This window comes from Mobula hypostoma, chromosome 11 (genome assembly GCF_963921235.1).
Source record: "Mobula hypostoma chromosome 11, sMobHyp1.1, whole genome shotgun sequence".
Classification (NCBI taxonomy): domain Eukaryota; kingdom Metazoa; phylum Chordata; class Chondrichthyes; order Myliobatiformes; family Myliobatidae; genus Mobula; species Mobula hypostoma.
This window is the reverse complement of record NC_086107.1, coordinates 65,833,474-65,850,936: the sequence shown is the minus strand read 5'-3', so window position 1 is coordinate 65,850,936 and position 17,463 is coordinate 65,833,474. Positions and strand designations below refer to the sequence as shown.

The 17,463-nt window shown below is 43.1% G+C and overlaps 1 protein-coding gene across 8 annotated transcripts in view; it reads left to right on the top strand.

The window, feature by feature from the left end:
- Positions 1–17,463, top strand: part of dgkza (diacylglycerol kinase, zeta a) — a 708,940-nt gene that overhangs the window by 429,113 nt on the left and 262,364 nt on the right. For all 8 annotated transcript variants that reach the window (XM_063062203.1, XM_063062202.1, XM_063062204.1 and 5 more), the window contains one exon: positions 10,776–10,884. In XM_063062203.1, the coding sequence (XP_062918273.1) occupies positions 10,776–10,884 (109 nt within the window). The remainder of the gene's footprint in view (positions 1–10,775; positions 10,885–17,463) is intronic.

Below are 17,463 nucleotides of genomic sequence, written 5' to 3'. Positions count from 1 at the left end.
GGACCTAAGGCTCCTGTACCTCTTTCCTGATGGTAGCTGTGAGAAGAGGTCATGGCTTGGATGATGGGGGCTATTGATGATGGATGCTGCTTTCTTGTGACAGTGCTCTTTGTAGATGTGCTCAATGGTGGGAAGGGCTTTTCCTGTAATGAGCTGGGCTGTATCCAATACTTTTTATAGACTGTTTTGTTCTTGGGCGCTGGTGTTTCCATACCAGACTTTGATGCAACTGGTCAGGATACTCTCCATGGTGCATCTATAGAAGTTTGTCAAAGTTTTAGATGGCATGTTGAAACTGCGCAAACTCCTAAGAAAGTAGAGGCACTGCTGTGCTTTCTTTGAAATGACACTCAGATCCCAGGGCAGATCCTCTGATATGATCACACCCAGGAACTTAAAGATACTTACCCTCTGCACCTCTGAATGAACACTGGCACATGGATCCCTAATTTCTTCCTCCTGGAGTCAATAACGAGCTCTTTGGTTTTGCTGATGTTGAGTGAGAGGTGGTTGTTGTGGTACCACCACTCAACCAGATTTTCAATCTCCCTCCTATATGCCGATTCATCCCCATCTTTGATTTGGCCAATAACTGTGGTGTTGTCAGCAAACTTAAATATGGCTCACTTCTGGTCACTTTCATAATTCCTCACAGTATCTCGATGTCAAATTTTTGTGTATCATGCATTCGGACACCCAAATCTCATATTTGCCAGATGTTTGGCTACTCACTGAACCTGGCCATCTGACTTTATCAACTTGTGTGCCCTTCATAGCTTGCTATCTTTCCTATTTTTCTGTCATCAGCAAATTTAGAAACTATTTTTTCCTGTACTATCCTGCAAATCATTTCTATAAGCTGTAGAAAGTTAATCACCTGAGTCTCCGCCCCAGTTGCATGCCATTCATTGGATCTTCCTGACCAGCAGAAGCTTCATTTCTCCCTGCCTTTGTTTCCTGTTAGACTGCCAATCTACTGTTCATCTCTAAATGTTATCCTGCACATCATGAGCTTTTATTTTCCATAAAAATCCACTATTTCCCTTTTATCCACCGCACATTGCTCCTTTACTGAACTTTTCAGTAGGGTATTCAGCTGAATGTATTCAAGACTGAAGATTGTTTAATGTCATTTCCCATAGACAAGTGTAAAGGAGCACAAAATAATTGTTAATCTAGTTCTGATGTAGCACGAACAAAAACAAATGATAACAAGCACATCATAAAAACACAATAAATAAATAAAAATACATAATATAACTTGTATACATTGATTGTATGTCCATAAAGTGACGCTAGGCACAGGAGTGTCTGTACATAATGTGACAAGGAAATAATAAAGTAGTGGTGGTGGGGGGTGTGGAGTAGTGGGTTAGTGGGTGCCGTGGTTGATCAGCCTGACTATCTGGGGAAAGTAACTGTTTTGAGTCTGGTGTGGATGCTACGTAGCCTCTTCTTGATGGGAGTGGGACACGCAGTCCATGAGTAGGGTGGTAAAACCTTCATGTTGTTACTGGCCTTTCTGTATCTGTGTCCTTGATGGTGGGTAGGCTGGTGCCAGTGGTGCATTGGGTAGGTTTGACTGCACTTCGTAGAGCCTTCCTGTCTGCTGCAGTGCAGTTTCAGTTCCGAGCAGTGATGCAGTTTGTTAAAATGCTCTGTACTGTGCATCTGTAGATTGCATGATACGAAGTGTGTGTAAAAATGGAAACTACGTTAAAATTGCAGAGATAAAGTTCTAGGAAATTGCTGACGGAATGCACATGATTGGAAGAGCAGCTGGACAAAAACTCCTGCTGCCAAGTAAAATCCTCTTTAAAGAATTTATGGAGACTGATTAATCCCACCATTTTATTGGGATGGTGGTAGATGCTCAGTGGGATGCAATGCAAGGAGGAGGAATTTAAATACACGTGCGCGTGCATACACACACACACACACACACACACACACACACACACACACACACTCTCACTATGAATATAATGCTATTTCCATTGGAATTATTTTTTAAAAATCAAACTGATTTGGTTCAAAGTAGTCTTTTATGATCAAGTTCCTAATTTCTGTCATGCTTGTTAATTTATTAAAAGCCAGCCCTCACTATTAAACTTTTTTCACCATATACTCGAACTTTATAACATGGGTTGCCAGTATTGAAGTAATTATGAACAGATTTCTGGTAGATTTTCTTTTGTTTTGATCTGAAAAATACTGTTGCTTCCTTAAAGTTTTTGCCTGGATGATTGGATGAGAAACTCTGATGAGCTTAGACTGCTATAGGATCGCCAGTGCTTGATGTTGATCAAATATTTGCAGCTTTGGTGTTCTGTATGACTCCAAAATAAGCTTTGGACGAAATATACTAAGACATCTCCCTTGTGCCAGTTTCTGTTGGTTCCCTATATCCTTAATACAAATTTGACAATTCCTTTGGACACATGGCCCACTTCCATTGTTCAGCACTCCGTGAATCTGTGCTGTTCCAAACCTTTCTGCTCGGGTCCTGTGCTTTTGTTTAATAACATTTCAAAGGTATTTCACAGCATTATTGCCAAATCTTCTACTGCCAGAGATGTTAGGATATTAGAATTCTTAGGAACATTTTTAAATCATGGAACTCGGGGTATTAAATGGGGAAAAGGTGCTCTGTAAATGTTGCTGCTGACATTTACCAAGAATGATGTTTGTCTGCATTCATAACTTTGATACCAGAATCAGGTTTAATATCACTAGCATATGTCATGAAATTTGTTGTTTTGTGGCAGTAGTACATTGCATACATAATAATTTAAAAAACTATAAATTGCAGTAAGAAATAATGTATATTAAATTAAATAAGTGTGAAAAGAGCACAAAAAATATTGAGGTAGTGTTCATGGGTTCATTATCCATTCAAAAATCTGGTGGAGTGGGGGGAAGAAGCTGTTCCTGAAACATTGAGTGTGTGTCTTCAGGCTCCTGCACCACCTCCTTGATAGTAGCAATGAGAAGAGGGCATATCCTGGCTGATGGGGGTCCTTAATGACGGATGCCTCCTCCTTTTGAGGGATCATCTTTTGAAGTGTCCTCAGTGCTGGGGAGGCCAGTGCCCACGATGGAGTTGGCTGAGTTTGCAACTTTCTGCAGCTTTTAACCAATCCTGTGCCGTGGCCCCTCCATTCCAGACAGTGATGCAACCAGTATTCATGAGCACTGTTAATTAGCTTTGAGATAGGACACTTGGATCCTGGTGATCATTTCTCTTCCTTCTGGAGAGCTTAGAATTTTTGGAATTTTTTTGAGGATGATCTGTTTCTGGCTGATCAGTGTATCACAATAATTTTCTTGTCTTATTTTCTGAAACCCTTGATAATGGACACTGTTTATAAAATATAGCTGACTTAGATTCTACAGAATTGCCATACTTATGCACTTTCTAGAAATGAGAACATACAGGTATATAGTGCCAATATATTTAGAACATAAATCCAAGAGCACTTCATCTGTTTTTTCCCAATGAACCAATACTGATCACACCCTTCCCAAAAATTCTCCTGCCGAACACCAATGCTAATTAAACTTTTCTCATCATTGGATACCTCTGAAAGTGTCCTTAGTCTTCAATGTTACAAGAGCATTGGGTCGAGTCCAGCAGAAATCCTTTCATTTTGATTCTGAATGCTATCAAATCTGCGATGTTATTCTACAGTTTTAAGGAAATAATGTATTTGCTTGTGTTGAAGTTTCAATAAGTTGATTGATTTTTAATTTAATGAAATAATTGCTCACTAGTGAACAGTAAAGCCAGTGTGCCAGAAATGCAGAGATCAGATGTTTCACTGTCCAGGTGTCAGTGACAGTGTGTCATTCATTATGTGGTTACAAAGTATGCTCTGAGGTAATGTTACAGAAAATGGGGAACAGAGACATGTTTGAATGTGAATGCCAGCCAGTGCATTTTATTCCACATCTGTAAGTCCTAATGCCTTGTACCATTTTCTATGCCTTCTGTGTTAAATGATTCCTCAGGAGTTTAACAGCTTATTCATCCTGCCATTGAAATCTGCAGAAAACTGCACTGTGTGTGGGGTGTATTGTCAGTTTACAAACTTGCATCAAGATTGATGACTTTTCATCCAGCATGTTGGTGTTCACACTCAGCATTCTCTACTTTTAACTAGTTCTACTGCATCGCACCTTTCCTTTATATTAATAAATCCCATGGCCTATCTGCCCACCCACCTCTGTCCTCCGCAGACATGATTAAAGTGATGACAAATCTATTTCAGAAATCTTGTGGAACATCATTAGTCACCGGCCCTAACCAAAAAAGTCCCCCTTTATTCCTACTCTTTGCCTCCTGCCAGTCAGCCAATCTTCTATGCGTGTTATTATCTTTCCGGTAATACCATGGGCTCTTATCTTGTTAAGCAGCTTCAAGTATGGCACCTTCTTAAAGACCTTCTGAAAATTCAAATTATCATTGTCTACTCTCTTTCCTTTGTCTATCCTGCCTGCTATTTCCTCAAAGAATTCTAGCAGATATGTCAGGCAAGATTTTCCCTTGGGGAAACCATGCTGACTGTGCCCTATTTTATCATGTGCCTCCAAGTACCCAGAAACCTGATCCTTAATATAGACTGCCAAATCTTCTCAACCATTGAAGTCAGGCTAACTGACATAATTGTTTTTGTCCTTTTCCTCCCTCCCTTAAAGAGTGCAATTTTCTATTTCTCCAGAACCTAGTGATTCTTGAAATGCCTGCACAACCTCTTCAGCTACCTCTTTTCAGAACCCTGCGGTACAGTCTGTCTGGTCCAGGTTGACCTATCTATGTTCAGATCTTTCAGCTTCCCGAGCACTTTCTCTTTAGAAATAGCTACTACACTCACTTCTACCGCCTGGCATCTCGAACTTCTGGCATACTGCTGGTGTCTTTTCTGGGAATTCCCAGGGAAATTTGGGTTTAAGATCTTAGAATCATGTGTCATGGAAGATGGGCTTGTCAGCTTATTGAAAAAGCAATTCAATGAATTCCTGCTCCCCTACACTTTCTCCATAGTCTTACATATTTTTCCTTTAAACAATATTGTATGTCTGCTAAAATGGATATATAGTTATTTGATTTTGATATTGAATCTTTTCATTAAATGTAACTTTGTCTTTAATGACACAGAAACTTAAAAAATGTTCAAACTCAAGGATCTTCATCAGATGCCAAATGTCACAAGTTTTGTTCATTGACAGCTTTGAGTAATTATTACTGCTCAGGGTAGCTCATTCACATTTTAATCTCCTATACTAAAAAAGGGAATTGATGGAAGGAGGAATGGAACTGATCATTTAATTAAAATTTTCTTTGGCATTTAATTTGCCAATCTCAAAGACAGTATGCTGTGTAAGTTAATAGCATGGTATTTTTCTGGCTTGATTCTATAAGACGTAAATGCAGAGTTAGGCTATTTGGCCCATCCTATCTATTCCATCATTTGATCATGGCTGATTTATTTTTTTTCTCCCAACACCATTCTCCTGCTTTCCTTCGTAACCCTTGATGCCCTTACTAATCAAGAACCTATCAATCTCTACTTTAAGTATACCCAGTGGCTTAGTCTCCACAGCTGACTGTGGTAATGAATTCCACAGATTCATCACCCTCTGGCTAAAGCAATTCCTCCTCAATTCAGTTCTAAAGGAAAGTCCTCCTATCTTGAGGCTGTGTCCTCTGGTCCTAGACTCTCCCACTATCAAAAATGTCGTCTTCATGTCCACTCTATCTAGGCCTTTGAATGTTTTGGTCAATTTCAGTGAGATCCTACCTCATTCTCCTAAACTTCAGCGAGAACTGGCCCAGAGCCAACAAATTCTGCTCATAGGTTAAACCTTTCTGGGATCATTCTTGTAAATCTCTTCTGGACCTTCTCTAATACTAGCACATCTTTCCTTGCATATTTCCTTGCAGCTGCTGAAAATATAACAAATATTGCTTACAAAACTCACAGTTCTTTCAAAGGATCAGTATTTTCCAGAATACCCATCCTTCTACTGCCTCATTAGAGTACAGGTACTTTCTTTATAGAGAACAGCAGATTAGCTGCAGATAACTTCATAGCTTCAAGCCATGCACTTCAACGCAGATGTTAGGGCCACACTAGAGGTTTGGTGCACGTGCATCTGACTTCCTGCACTGCTGTTAGTTTCTGGTTGAATCTGGGGAGTTCCCTTAAGTTACTGAGCACTCTTCAAACCTCACTTCTCAGCCAAGTCTGGGCCTGTCCCATGCATTTGCAAACAATGGAAAGACCTTCAGATAGCATGATGGTGATGGGTGGGAGGATTACATCTGACCACCGAATATATTGGCAGTTGATTAATCACAAAAATCTAGTATAAAGTTAATGTATTTGGCAACTGCAGACATCCAACCTGTGGCTTCCCATTTCATGGTGATTAAAATTATGTTGGAGGGGTGAGGTGGAGTGCATTTATTTTTTTTAAGATCACTTTATGACGTGGAAGTAAAGTGAACATATTATTCACCATTTCTCATATGGGGTTTTGCATCACGTGAGAATAGACTGATGTGAGGAGAGTAGGCTGTGCTTTTGGGGTAATAGGATTGCCAGCAGGATCACAGAATGTTCTGTGGTAGGGGTTGCTGAGGGGGAATATAGACTGTACTGGGGATGTTGGGGAAGATTGTATTATATATGTTAAGATAATGTAAGACATAAACAGTGTGCATTTGAGTCATGGTGTACTGAACATTTGCTCCCTTGAGCCATCAAGATCGGATGTCATGATGTTTCCAAAATAAGCTGTAATCAGTCTTGGGAACTGTGGATTGTTTCCTTCCTGATGCTCATGCCAGTAGTTTTCAGCTTGTGCCCTCTTGAAATGTATTAAGAAATTCATATACAGTTTATTTATTGAATACAAGCCCAATCTAAACCTCCAGCACAAGTGTCATGTTATTTGTGTGTTAGGTAAGCTTCTTTGAGCTTCCGTGAAGGGCATTCAGCAAGACCCACCATGCAAATTGTGAGCAAGTTTGAGATGACCTAGAGACTGTGGAGATAATTGCTTCTAGAGTATCAACTGCTGGGAGAACAGCAGGCGAAAGCTTTCCTGTTGGAATTCCCTGCAGAGTATTTAATGAGCTTGTTTATAAAGTGCCATGATTTCATGAGAGTAGATGTAGGTGGGAGATGTGGGGATGGGAGTATAATTGAAGATATAGACTTTGGACTGCACCTCCGCTCCGTCTGCCAAAAGCAGAACTACCTGATGGCCAAACATTCTTGTCCCGACTTGATGGACGTCCTGTACCTTCGAGACTTCAGTTTACACTGCAGAACTGCCAGGTCCTATGGGTGGTTCAAAAGCTCAACTCCAAAAGGAAAGTTGCAGGCTATTGTTTGCAGTGATCATATCTGAGAAGAAAAAGTGTGATTAATACAGTAATTTATAGCTTTGTTCGCTGCCAGCAAGTCTTTGCTATGCTTCACCAGTGCAATCTTTAAACCAGTCCTCTGCTCAAAGATCAAATCTGATTGAAGACGTCAATTGGAAACCTGGTGCCTAGACTAATTAAAAACCAAGACACAGCTTTGCTGATGTTCAGTAAACTCATTATTTCATTTAATTAGTGTGTTAAGTTCAAGCAATTCAATAATGTAGCCACCAGTTGGCGCAGGTGTTCACACACATAAACTGGATTGTTTTCAAAATCCAATCTGATTAGTGTGCATTGTTATGACATGCTGTGTGCTTTTAAATAAGATGGTGACATTGAAAATGACAGTTTTACTAGCAGAGCTATAATAATTTTTTCATTTAGATTTATGTGAAATCTGACAGTTCCTCCTCCAATTTGTACAATATTTTGTCCCGATACCTCTAGTATGTAGGTATGCTGCTGTTTGATAGATTTCGCTTCATGTGAATTATCTGAGTTGCTTTTGTTCATCGGTGTGAAAAGGTTTTTTGGGGCAACGTGGTGCACAGCAGTTAGGGTGATGCTATAACAGCGCCAGCGACCCCAGTTTCAAACCCATTGCTGTCTATACAGAGTATATACATTCTCCCTGTGACCTCCCACATTCCAAAGACATACTGTACGGTGAATAAGTTAATTGGTCACATGGGTGTAATTGAGCAGCGCGGGCTTATTGGGCCAGAAGGGTCTGTTACCGTGCTGTATCTCCAAATAAAATAAAAAAATAAAGCTTACGGAAGACTCCACGTTATTTCCCATCATTTTTAATTGTGTACTTTCTGCTTATTCTTTGGAGCAATTGATGTTGATAGTTAGCAGAATGATACTTGTCTTGGGTTTCTTGCCTTGGTAATTACTGAACCTGTTTTCAATTACAGTTTTGTATCTCCAAAGGTTCCTTGTTTGATGGTCAGTTCTTTTTTGGAGATCTGAGTCCAGATCTGTTCTCAAAATGTTTATACTTTCAGTTTGGCACAAACCTATTGAATCTGAATGCTTTGGGCAGTGTACGCTCACGGTAAACTAGTGATGAATAGCATTCTGCCCTTCGTCATGCATTGGTGCCAGTTGAGTTTTGTTTGAAGAGAAGACCAAGAGGATGCACAAGGGCAGGATAGTAGAAATTTCCCACATGGACTTTAGCAAGGTTTTGACAAGGTGCCGCATGCTAAGCTGATCTGGAAAGTTACAACATATAGAATTCAAGGTGAGCTAGCCAACTGGATACAAAATTGACGGTGGTAGGAGGCAGAAGATAGTAGTGGAAACTTGTTTATCAGACTGGAGGCATGTGACCAGTGAGGTGCTGCAGGAATCAGAGATGGCTCCTCTATTGTTTATATTGCATATTAATTATTGGGATGAGAATATAGGTGGAATGATTAGTAAGTCTCCAAGTGAATTGATGGTATTTGTGAAGTGTGATGCACACTGGGAGGTTAAACCAGAGCAGGGCATGTACAGTGAGTGGCAGTGGCTTGGGGTGTTATTGAACAGAGAGACCTTGGAGTACATGCACATGGTTCCCTGAAATTGATAACGCATGTAGAGAGATTGGCAAAGAAAATGTGCATGCTTGCTTTTATCAACAGAGGCACTGAGGTTAAGAGCTGGAATGTCATATTTTTACAAAGCATGTTAGGCCGCAGATGGAGTTCTGGTTTCCACATTGCAGGGAAGATGTGATTAAGCAAGATGGCACAAAAGGTTCACAAGGATGTTGTGTGGATTAGAGGACTTAAATACTTCGGGAAGATTGGGCAGATTGCCTCTTTTCCATGGAGAAGAGGAGGCTAACAGGTGACGTGATAGAGGGATATAAACCTATATGAGAGACATGGGTAAGGTAGTTAGCCAAAGACCATTTCCTGTGATAGGGATGTCTAAAGCTAGAAAGCAGATGTGAGAGACAGGTTGTCTACGTGGAAAATGAGGAGTAAATATTTCACTCAGCCCTTGATGTCTGGAATGAGGTAGTGAGACAGGAGCAGCAAGGTTGTTTAAATGGCATCTGGACTTGAGCAAGGTACAGAGGGATATGAAATTAATGTATGGATGCTCGTGTTGATCAGCATTGATATGGTGAGCTTGTTTCGGTGCTGTACAACACTTTCACCTTATCTGCACTTTTCTCTGTAATTGATATAAAAGCCGACAAAATGTGGTCGATATGGCCTAGCCCATCGTGGGTAAAGCCCTTCCCACCATTGCACACAGGTTGTTTCTTTTGCGCATTGACGGTTTGTCCGTCCTGTTGACCTTTCGTTGATTCTATTGTTTCTTGTACTTACTGTGAATGCCCAGAAGAAAATGAATCTCAGGATTGTATATGGTGACATTCATGTTTTTGATTTAAAAAAAACTTACTTTGAACTTTGATATTTCTGTTGATGTGGGTCACTGTCTGGAGAACATTATTGTTTTCCTATAGATATCTGGGTGAATGTTCTTGAAATATTAGAGCTTTGAGATTTGACCTTTTCCCGAAGAACCCATTGTCTTTGGTTACAACATTCCCCTGTTCAATGTTGGAACCTTGAAAGTGACACAAGATTGCTTTTTTCCCCAAAATTCACACATATTCATGGTCACCGTCCTACAAATTGGGATGTTCAATGGGCTTGAAATTTTGGACTCTGTCTATGTGAGGAAGCATTTCATAAACTAATTTTTTGTCGACTATTATTCTTGAGTCATTTAGGGTTATGTTGGAGAGCATTTTTGATGAGCTAACTCACATTTTGGGGATGTAACTTCAATGAATTTGAAGACTGGAAAAGGATGTATCTGTGGCTTACATTTTAAACAGTTTTATTTTCTGTTGATATGATACAGAAAGGGAGTAAAACTGGTAGACATCATGATGTAATGGGTTCTTGAGGTTATAATTCTCTTTTCTTAACTGAAAGCAAGATATGGGGGGGATTAGAGGGCTGTAAATAGTGTCTAACAAGGAAAATATTAAACATTTAAAAAAATTAAAATGAGTTCTGAAGAAAGGTTTTGGCCCAAAACGACAATGATTTACTCTTTTCTATAGCTGCCTGACCTGTGAGTTTTTACAGCATTTTGTATGTGTTACTCTAAATTTCCAGCATCTGCAGACTTCCTCGTGATTATTAAAAATCATTGCTGAGTTAAAGAGAATTACATTTTAGATTGTTGTGTATGAATGATTGTGGAAAGAAACTATCATATTTTATTGCTACCCCTTCTGAGAAGGGTCTTTATTGTTTCAGTAGTGGATGAAAAATTGAGAGTAGAGAGCAACACCATGCTTTTTGGTTTATTTCAGAAAAGCTATTGCAAAGTCAGGATTACAGCACCTGGTAGCTCAGCCAAACCCAAGCACTGTCCTTCGGCACAACGCTGACCGTGAAGTGCGCAGCACAGTAGATTGGACGGTGAGTACATTGTCATTTTAACAGATAAAGGTTTTTCCTCATTCAGTCACTTTATGTGTTATCGTTACTTTACACCATCCTTGCCCTGTTGTATGTTCAAATCCACCCCTGTATGAAAATATTGAAAAGCCTTTACTGTACCGAACATCAGCTCTCCTAATGTAGACACTCACATTGTTCCAAAAATTTTACATCATACTGTGTCAACTCCTCCTCCTATTGTATGTGCTCCCACTGTAATAGCTGGCTGACATTATAAGCAATCCCATTAAACCACACACCTTCAATTGAGTGTTCGGTAGTAATATGGTCTTCCTGCTTATACCGACCCCAGGTTTAATATCACTAGCATATATTGTGAAATTTGTTGCTTTGTGGCAGCAGTACAGTGTAATACATAATATAAACTATAAATTACAATGAAAAAGTATATTATATATGCATTATTTATATAGAGATAAATAATATTCATCGGATTCCAGTTAATATGGGACATATCCAGACCAGTAGATTTTAGCCCATTTCAGCAGCTGTCCCAGTTAGATGAAGTTTCGTGGAAATAGTTAAAAAGGTACTTTAAAAAAAGTCAAACTGAATAACAAATTATGTATATAAATGGAATTCAGAACAATTAGAACACTATAGTACTGTAAAACAGTGAATCAGTTCCTAGTCATTATCGATGGAGGAATTCATGCAGCGTACACAATGAACAAAATCAGCACAGGCACCTAGTGCCGATGATGGACTGTCTTCCCACGATGCTTTCGATGATGCATCCTCCAAACCTTCACTTTCATTGCAACATTCAAGATGATTGTTGATCCCTTCATATTCTTCATAGTTCCTAACTTGCTGAAGTAATGAAATCGGTTCATTTTCACTCCCAGCACTTTCTGGCATCTCCAAACCCGAGTGCTTGAGACCGTAGCGAGCAAAACAGTTCTGCCTTGTCCCTCCTGGCACTTATCCGTGTAAGCAGAACAAGTGCTACACATGCCCTTACACTTCCTCCCTTACCACCATTCAGGGCCCCAAACAGTCCTTCCAGGTGAGGCAACACTTCACCTGTGAGTCGGCTGGGGTGATATACTGCGTCCGGTGCTCCCGATGTGGCCTTTTATATATTGGCGAGACCCGACGCAGACTGGGAGACCGCTTTGCTGAACACCTACGCTCTGTCCGCCAGAGAAAGCAGGATCTCCCAGTGGCCACACATTTTAATTCCACATCCCATTCCCATTCTGACATGTCTATCCACGGCCTCCTCTACTGTAAAGATGAAGCCACACTCAGGTTGGAGGAACAACACCTTATATTCCGTCTGGGTAGCCTCCAACCTGATGGCATGAACATCGACTTCTCTAACTTCCGCTAATGCCCTACCTCCCCCTCGTACCCCATCTGTTACTTATTTTTATACACACATTCTTTCTCTCACTCTCCTTTTTCTCCCTCTGTCCCTCTGAATATACCCCTTGCCCATCCTCTGGGTCCCCCCCCCTTGTCTTTCTTCCTGGACCTCCTGTCCCATGATCCTCTCGTATCCCTTTTGCCTATCACCTGTCCAGCTCTTGGCTCCATCCCACCCCCTCCTGTCTTCTCCTATCATTCTGGATCTCCCCCTCCCCCTCCAACTTCAAATCCCTTACTCATTCTTCCTTCAGTTAGTCCTGACGAAGGGTCTCAGCCTGAAACGTCGACTGCACCTCTTCCTAGAGATGCTGCCTGGCCTGCTGCGTTCACTAGCAACTTTTATGTGTGCTGCTTGAATTTCCAACATCTGCAGAATTCCTGTTGTTTGCGTTTTTAAATTCTCTACTGCGAAGCCTCTTCCAGTGATGCCTACACCGAAGAAGTTTAGATCCTCTCTTCGAAGGGAGTTCAGTAAAACCATCTCTCACTGCTCCCCATCTGTAATTTCTTCGGCTCTTCAACTTTTCGACCACACTTTGACTCAGACTCGCTATCACAGCCATGTATCCTTTCTTGGAACGTGCCTCCGTCGCCAACTTACTCCAGTTGGCTTTAGGATTCGTTTCCAAGCCTCTCAATTTGGACCTTCTGAGGATCCCAGGTACTCACATTTTATTGACTCTTCCTCTCGCCGTTTCTCCCGTCAAGCTCTGAAGGGGACTCTCTCCGCCATGAGGAGGTACTCGGTGTCCCTATCCCAGACCCTTCCACACCTTCGGGACACTTCCTTCGCCGTCTGTAATGGTCCTACCCGTTATTTCATCCTCCATCGGATTCACGCCTGCAATCGCTGTTTTTTTGACTTTGTCATGTTAGGCAAAGATCGCAAGATCCTACATCTACGGACTCCAGAGCCTGCTGGCCATGAAACTAGCAGGCATGAACTTCAGATTGCCTCTGCCATTGATCTCGCCGGCTCTAACACCTCAGGGCGTATTCAAAACCCGGACTCTAGCAATGACCATGGACACATTCGAAGTGATTGCACAACCACCAACTGCGACTCCAGCCTTGAACTCTAGGCCGGGTCTTTATGTGCTGCTATTGTGACTCCCGTCTCCCCTTCCCCCACCACCACTCTGCAACTCCGTCTCCCTCAGATCCCACCGTCAGCTCCTGGGCTCTTGGAGGCTCCATCTTCCTCTCACCCCAACCATCCCCTCTCCACTGACACCCCCAGCCTCCCCCCTCCCCCCTCTGATCCCAGCTCTCAAGATTTCAGCCTTGAACTCCAGACCGGGTCTTTATGTGTTGCTATTGTGACTCCCGTCTCCCCTTCCCCCACCAATTCTCTGCAATCCCATCTCCTTCAGATCCCACCGTCGGCTCCTGGGCCCTCAGAGGCTCCATCTTCCTCTCACCCCAACCCTCCCCTCTCCATTGACACCCCCAGCCTCCCCCCTCCCCCCTCTGATCCCAGCTCTCATCCGTGCCGGGTCTTTACCATATCCTCCGACCTTCAACTGTCGGGGGCAGAGCGGTCTGTCCTCAGTAAGGGCCTCACCTTTGTCCCCCTTTGCCCACACCTCAGCGAGTTCCGTGTTCGCCATGATGCGGAAATTTTCTTCCGCCGTCTCCGTCTCCGAGCCTACTTCTTCAACAAGGACTCTTCCACCCCCACCGATGACCCCTTCTCCCGTCTTCAACCCTCCTCTTCTTCATGGACACCCTGCTCTGGTCTTCTGCCTGCTCTGGATCTCTTTATCGCTAACTGCTGACGGGACATCAACCGTCTCGACTTCACCACACCTTGTCCCCATTCCAACCTCACTCCTTCGGAACGCTCTGCTCTCCACTCCCTCCGCACTAATCCTAACATTATTAAACCCGCCGATAAGGGGGGTGCTGTTGTAGTCTGGCGTACTGACCTCTACCTTGTCGAGGCACAGCGACAACTCGCGGGTACCTCCTCTTATTTACCCCTCGATCGTGACCCCACTAAGGAGCACCAGGCCATTGTCTCCCACACCATCACTGACTTTATCCGCTCAGGGGATCTCCCATCCACTGCTACAAACCTTATAGTTCCCACACCTCGCACTTCCCGTTTCTACCTCCTACCCAAGATCCACAAACCTGCCTGTCCTGGCCGACCTATTGTCTCAGCTTGCTCCTGCCCCAACGAACTCGTTTCTGCATACCTCGACACGGTTTTATCCCCCCTTGTTCAATCCCTTCCTACCTATGTTAGTGACACTTCTCTTGCTCTTAAACTTTTCGATGATTTTAAGTTCCCTGGCCCCCACCGCTTTATTTTCACGATGGATGTCCAGTCCCTATATACTTCCATCCCCCATCAGGAAGGTCTCAAAGCTCTATGCTTCTTTTTGGATTCCAGACCTAATCAGTTACCCTCTACCACCACTCTGCTCCATCTAGCAGAATTAGTCCTTACTCTTAATAATTTCTCCTTTGGCTCCTCCCACTTCCTCCAAACTAAAGGTGTAGCCATGGGCACCCGTATGGGTCCTAGCTGTGCCTGCCTTTTTGTTGGGTTTGTGGAACAATCTATGTTCCGTGCCTATTCTGGTATCTGTCCCCCACTTTTCCTTCGCTACATCGACGACTGCATTGGCGCAGCTTCCTGCACGCATGCTGAGCTCGTTGACTTTATTAACTTTCAACTTTCACCCTGCCCTCAAGTTTACCTGGTCCATTTCCGACACCTCCCTCCCCTTTCTAGATCTTTCTGTCTCTGTCTCTGGAGACAGCTTATCCACTGATGTCTACTATAAGCCTACTGACTCTCACAGCTATCTGGACTATTCCTCTTCTCACCCTGTCTCTTGCAAAAATGCCATCCCCTTCTCGCAATTCCTGCGTCTCTGCCGCATCTGCTCTCAGGATGAGGCTTTTCATTCTGGACGAAGGAGATGTCTTCCTTTTTTAAAGAAAGGGGCTTCCCTTCCTCCACTATCAACTCTGCTCTTAAACGCATCTCCCCCATTTCACGTACATCTGCTCTCTCTCCATCCTTCTGCCATCCCACTAGGAATAGGGTTCCCCTGGTCCTCACCTACCACCCCACCAGCCTCCGGGTCCAACATATTCTCCGTAACTTCCGCCACCTCCAACGGGATCCCACCACTAAGCACATCTTTCCCTCCCCCCCCCCTCTGCATTCCGCAGAGATTGCTCCGTACGCAACTCCCTTGTCCATTCGTCCGCCCCATCCCTCCCCACTGATCTCCCTCCTGGCACTTATCCGTGTAAGCGGAACAAGTGCTACACATGCCCTTACACTTCCTCTCTTACCACCATTCAGGGCCCCAAACAGTCCTTCCAGGTGAGGCAACACTTCACCTGTGAGTCAGCTGGGGTGATATACTGAGTCCGGTGCTCCCGATGTGGCCTTTTATATATTGGCGAGACCCGATGCAGACTGGGAGACCGCTTTGCTGAATACCTACGCTCTGTCCGCCAGAGAAAGCAGGATCTCCCAGTGGCCACACATTTTAATTCCACATCCCATTCCCATTCTGACATGTCTATCCACGGCCTCCTTTACTGTAAAGATGAAGCCAGACGCAGGTTGGAGGAACAACACCTTATATTCCGTCTGGGTTGCCTCCAACCTGATGGCATGAACATCGACTTCTCTAACTTCCGCTAATGCCCCACCTCCCCCTCGTACCCCATCTGTTACTTATTTTTATACACACATTCTTTCTCTCGCTCTCCTTTTTCTCCCTCTGTCCCTCTGAATATACCCCTTGCCCATCCTCTGGGTCCCCCCCTCCTTATCTTTCTTCCCTGGGCCTCCTGTCCCGTGATCCTCTGGTATCCCTTTTGCCAATCACCTGTCCAGCTCTTGGCTCCATCCCTCCCCCTCCTGTCTTCTCCTATCATTTTGGATCTCCCCCTCCCCCTCCAACTTTCAAATCCCTTACTCACTCTTCCTTCAGTTAGTCCTGACGAAGGGTCTCAGCCTGAAACATCGACTGCACCTCTTCCTAGAGATGTTGCCTGGTCTGCTGCGTTCACCAGCAACTTTGATGTGTGTTGCTCTGGCTTGTCTTGCTGATTATTTCTTGCCAACAGTCAGTGACAAAACTCATTGCTTTTTAAACACAAGCACACAATACTGACCCTATTTAAAAACTGTTTGCTGTAAGCACAGCATAATATCTAATGTCCATACAAGTGCACGTGACTGACACTTGTTAGAAACTGTTCGGCAAAAGCCTCTTGCCTCAATTAAGTGGCATAGAGTCCCAAATAAACAAAGAGAATCCCAACAATTTTCTTGATTAGTGTTTGTTCTGTAAGAGTTGTTCCAAATAAGCAGCTGTCATGATTAACTGAAAGCCCAATTAACTGGAATCCACTGTAGTTTATTGTTCAGCATCCATTTTTACATTTGCCTTTACTAATCAGAGATCGACAGAAAGTTAATTTTAACCTCCAATCTGAAGATTCAGATCTTGCGGTATAAGTCTGTGTCATGAACTAGGAATGGTATCCAGAGTGAAAATTGTAGCCACCAGAGTCAAGATGAAAGGAAATTGTTGGGAACTAGTGTGGAATTCAGCTACAGGCATCCCATTTTCAGTGAGAGTTTATCTGTTAGTATTCTTGTATTTGAGTCCAACTTTTGTAAGTTCAAGCCTTACCTCGTAGACGAGGTTGACTTCAGGTGGATCTATTGGAGGTCTCAACTTAAGGTTAAGACATTAAGTCAAGCCTTTGTGACTGAGGGAGATGAAAAATTTTATGCCATTACTTCTTGATTAAAAAAACAGGAGGGTTATCCAGGTTGTCAGGGCAGCATCTGCTTCTTAACTAATGACTGTAAGATAACGTTATTTATTAATATAATTGTGGGTGGTAGGTCTGTATCCTTCGCATAATTCTCCAACGGGATCCCACCACCAGGCACATCCTTCCCTCTCTGCCCCCCCCCACCACTTTCCACAGGGATCACTCCCTACGTGACTCCCTTATCCACTCGTCCCTCCCCACTTATCTTTGCAAGCGGAACAAGTGCCGTACCTGCCCGAAACATTGACTGTTCATTCCCATCCATAGACGCTGCCTGACCTGCTGAGCTCCTCCAGTACATTGTGTATTGCTCTAGATTGCCACCTTCTGCAGTAACTCTTG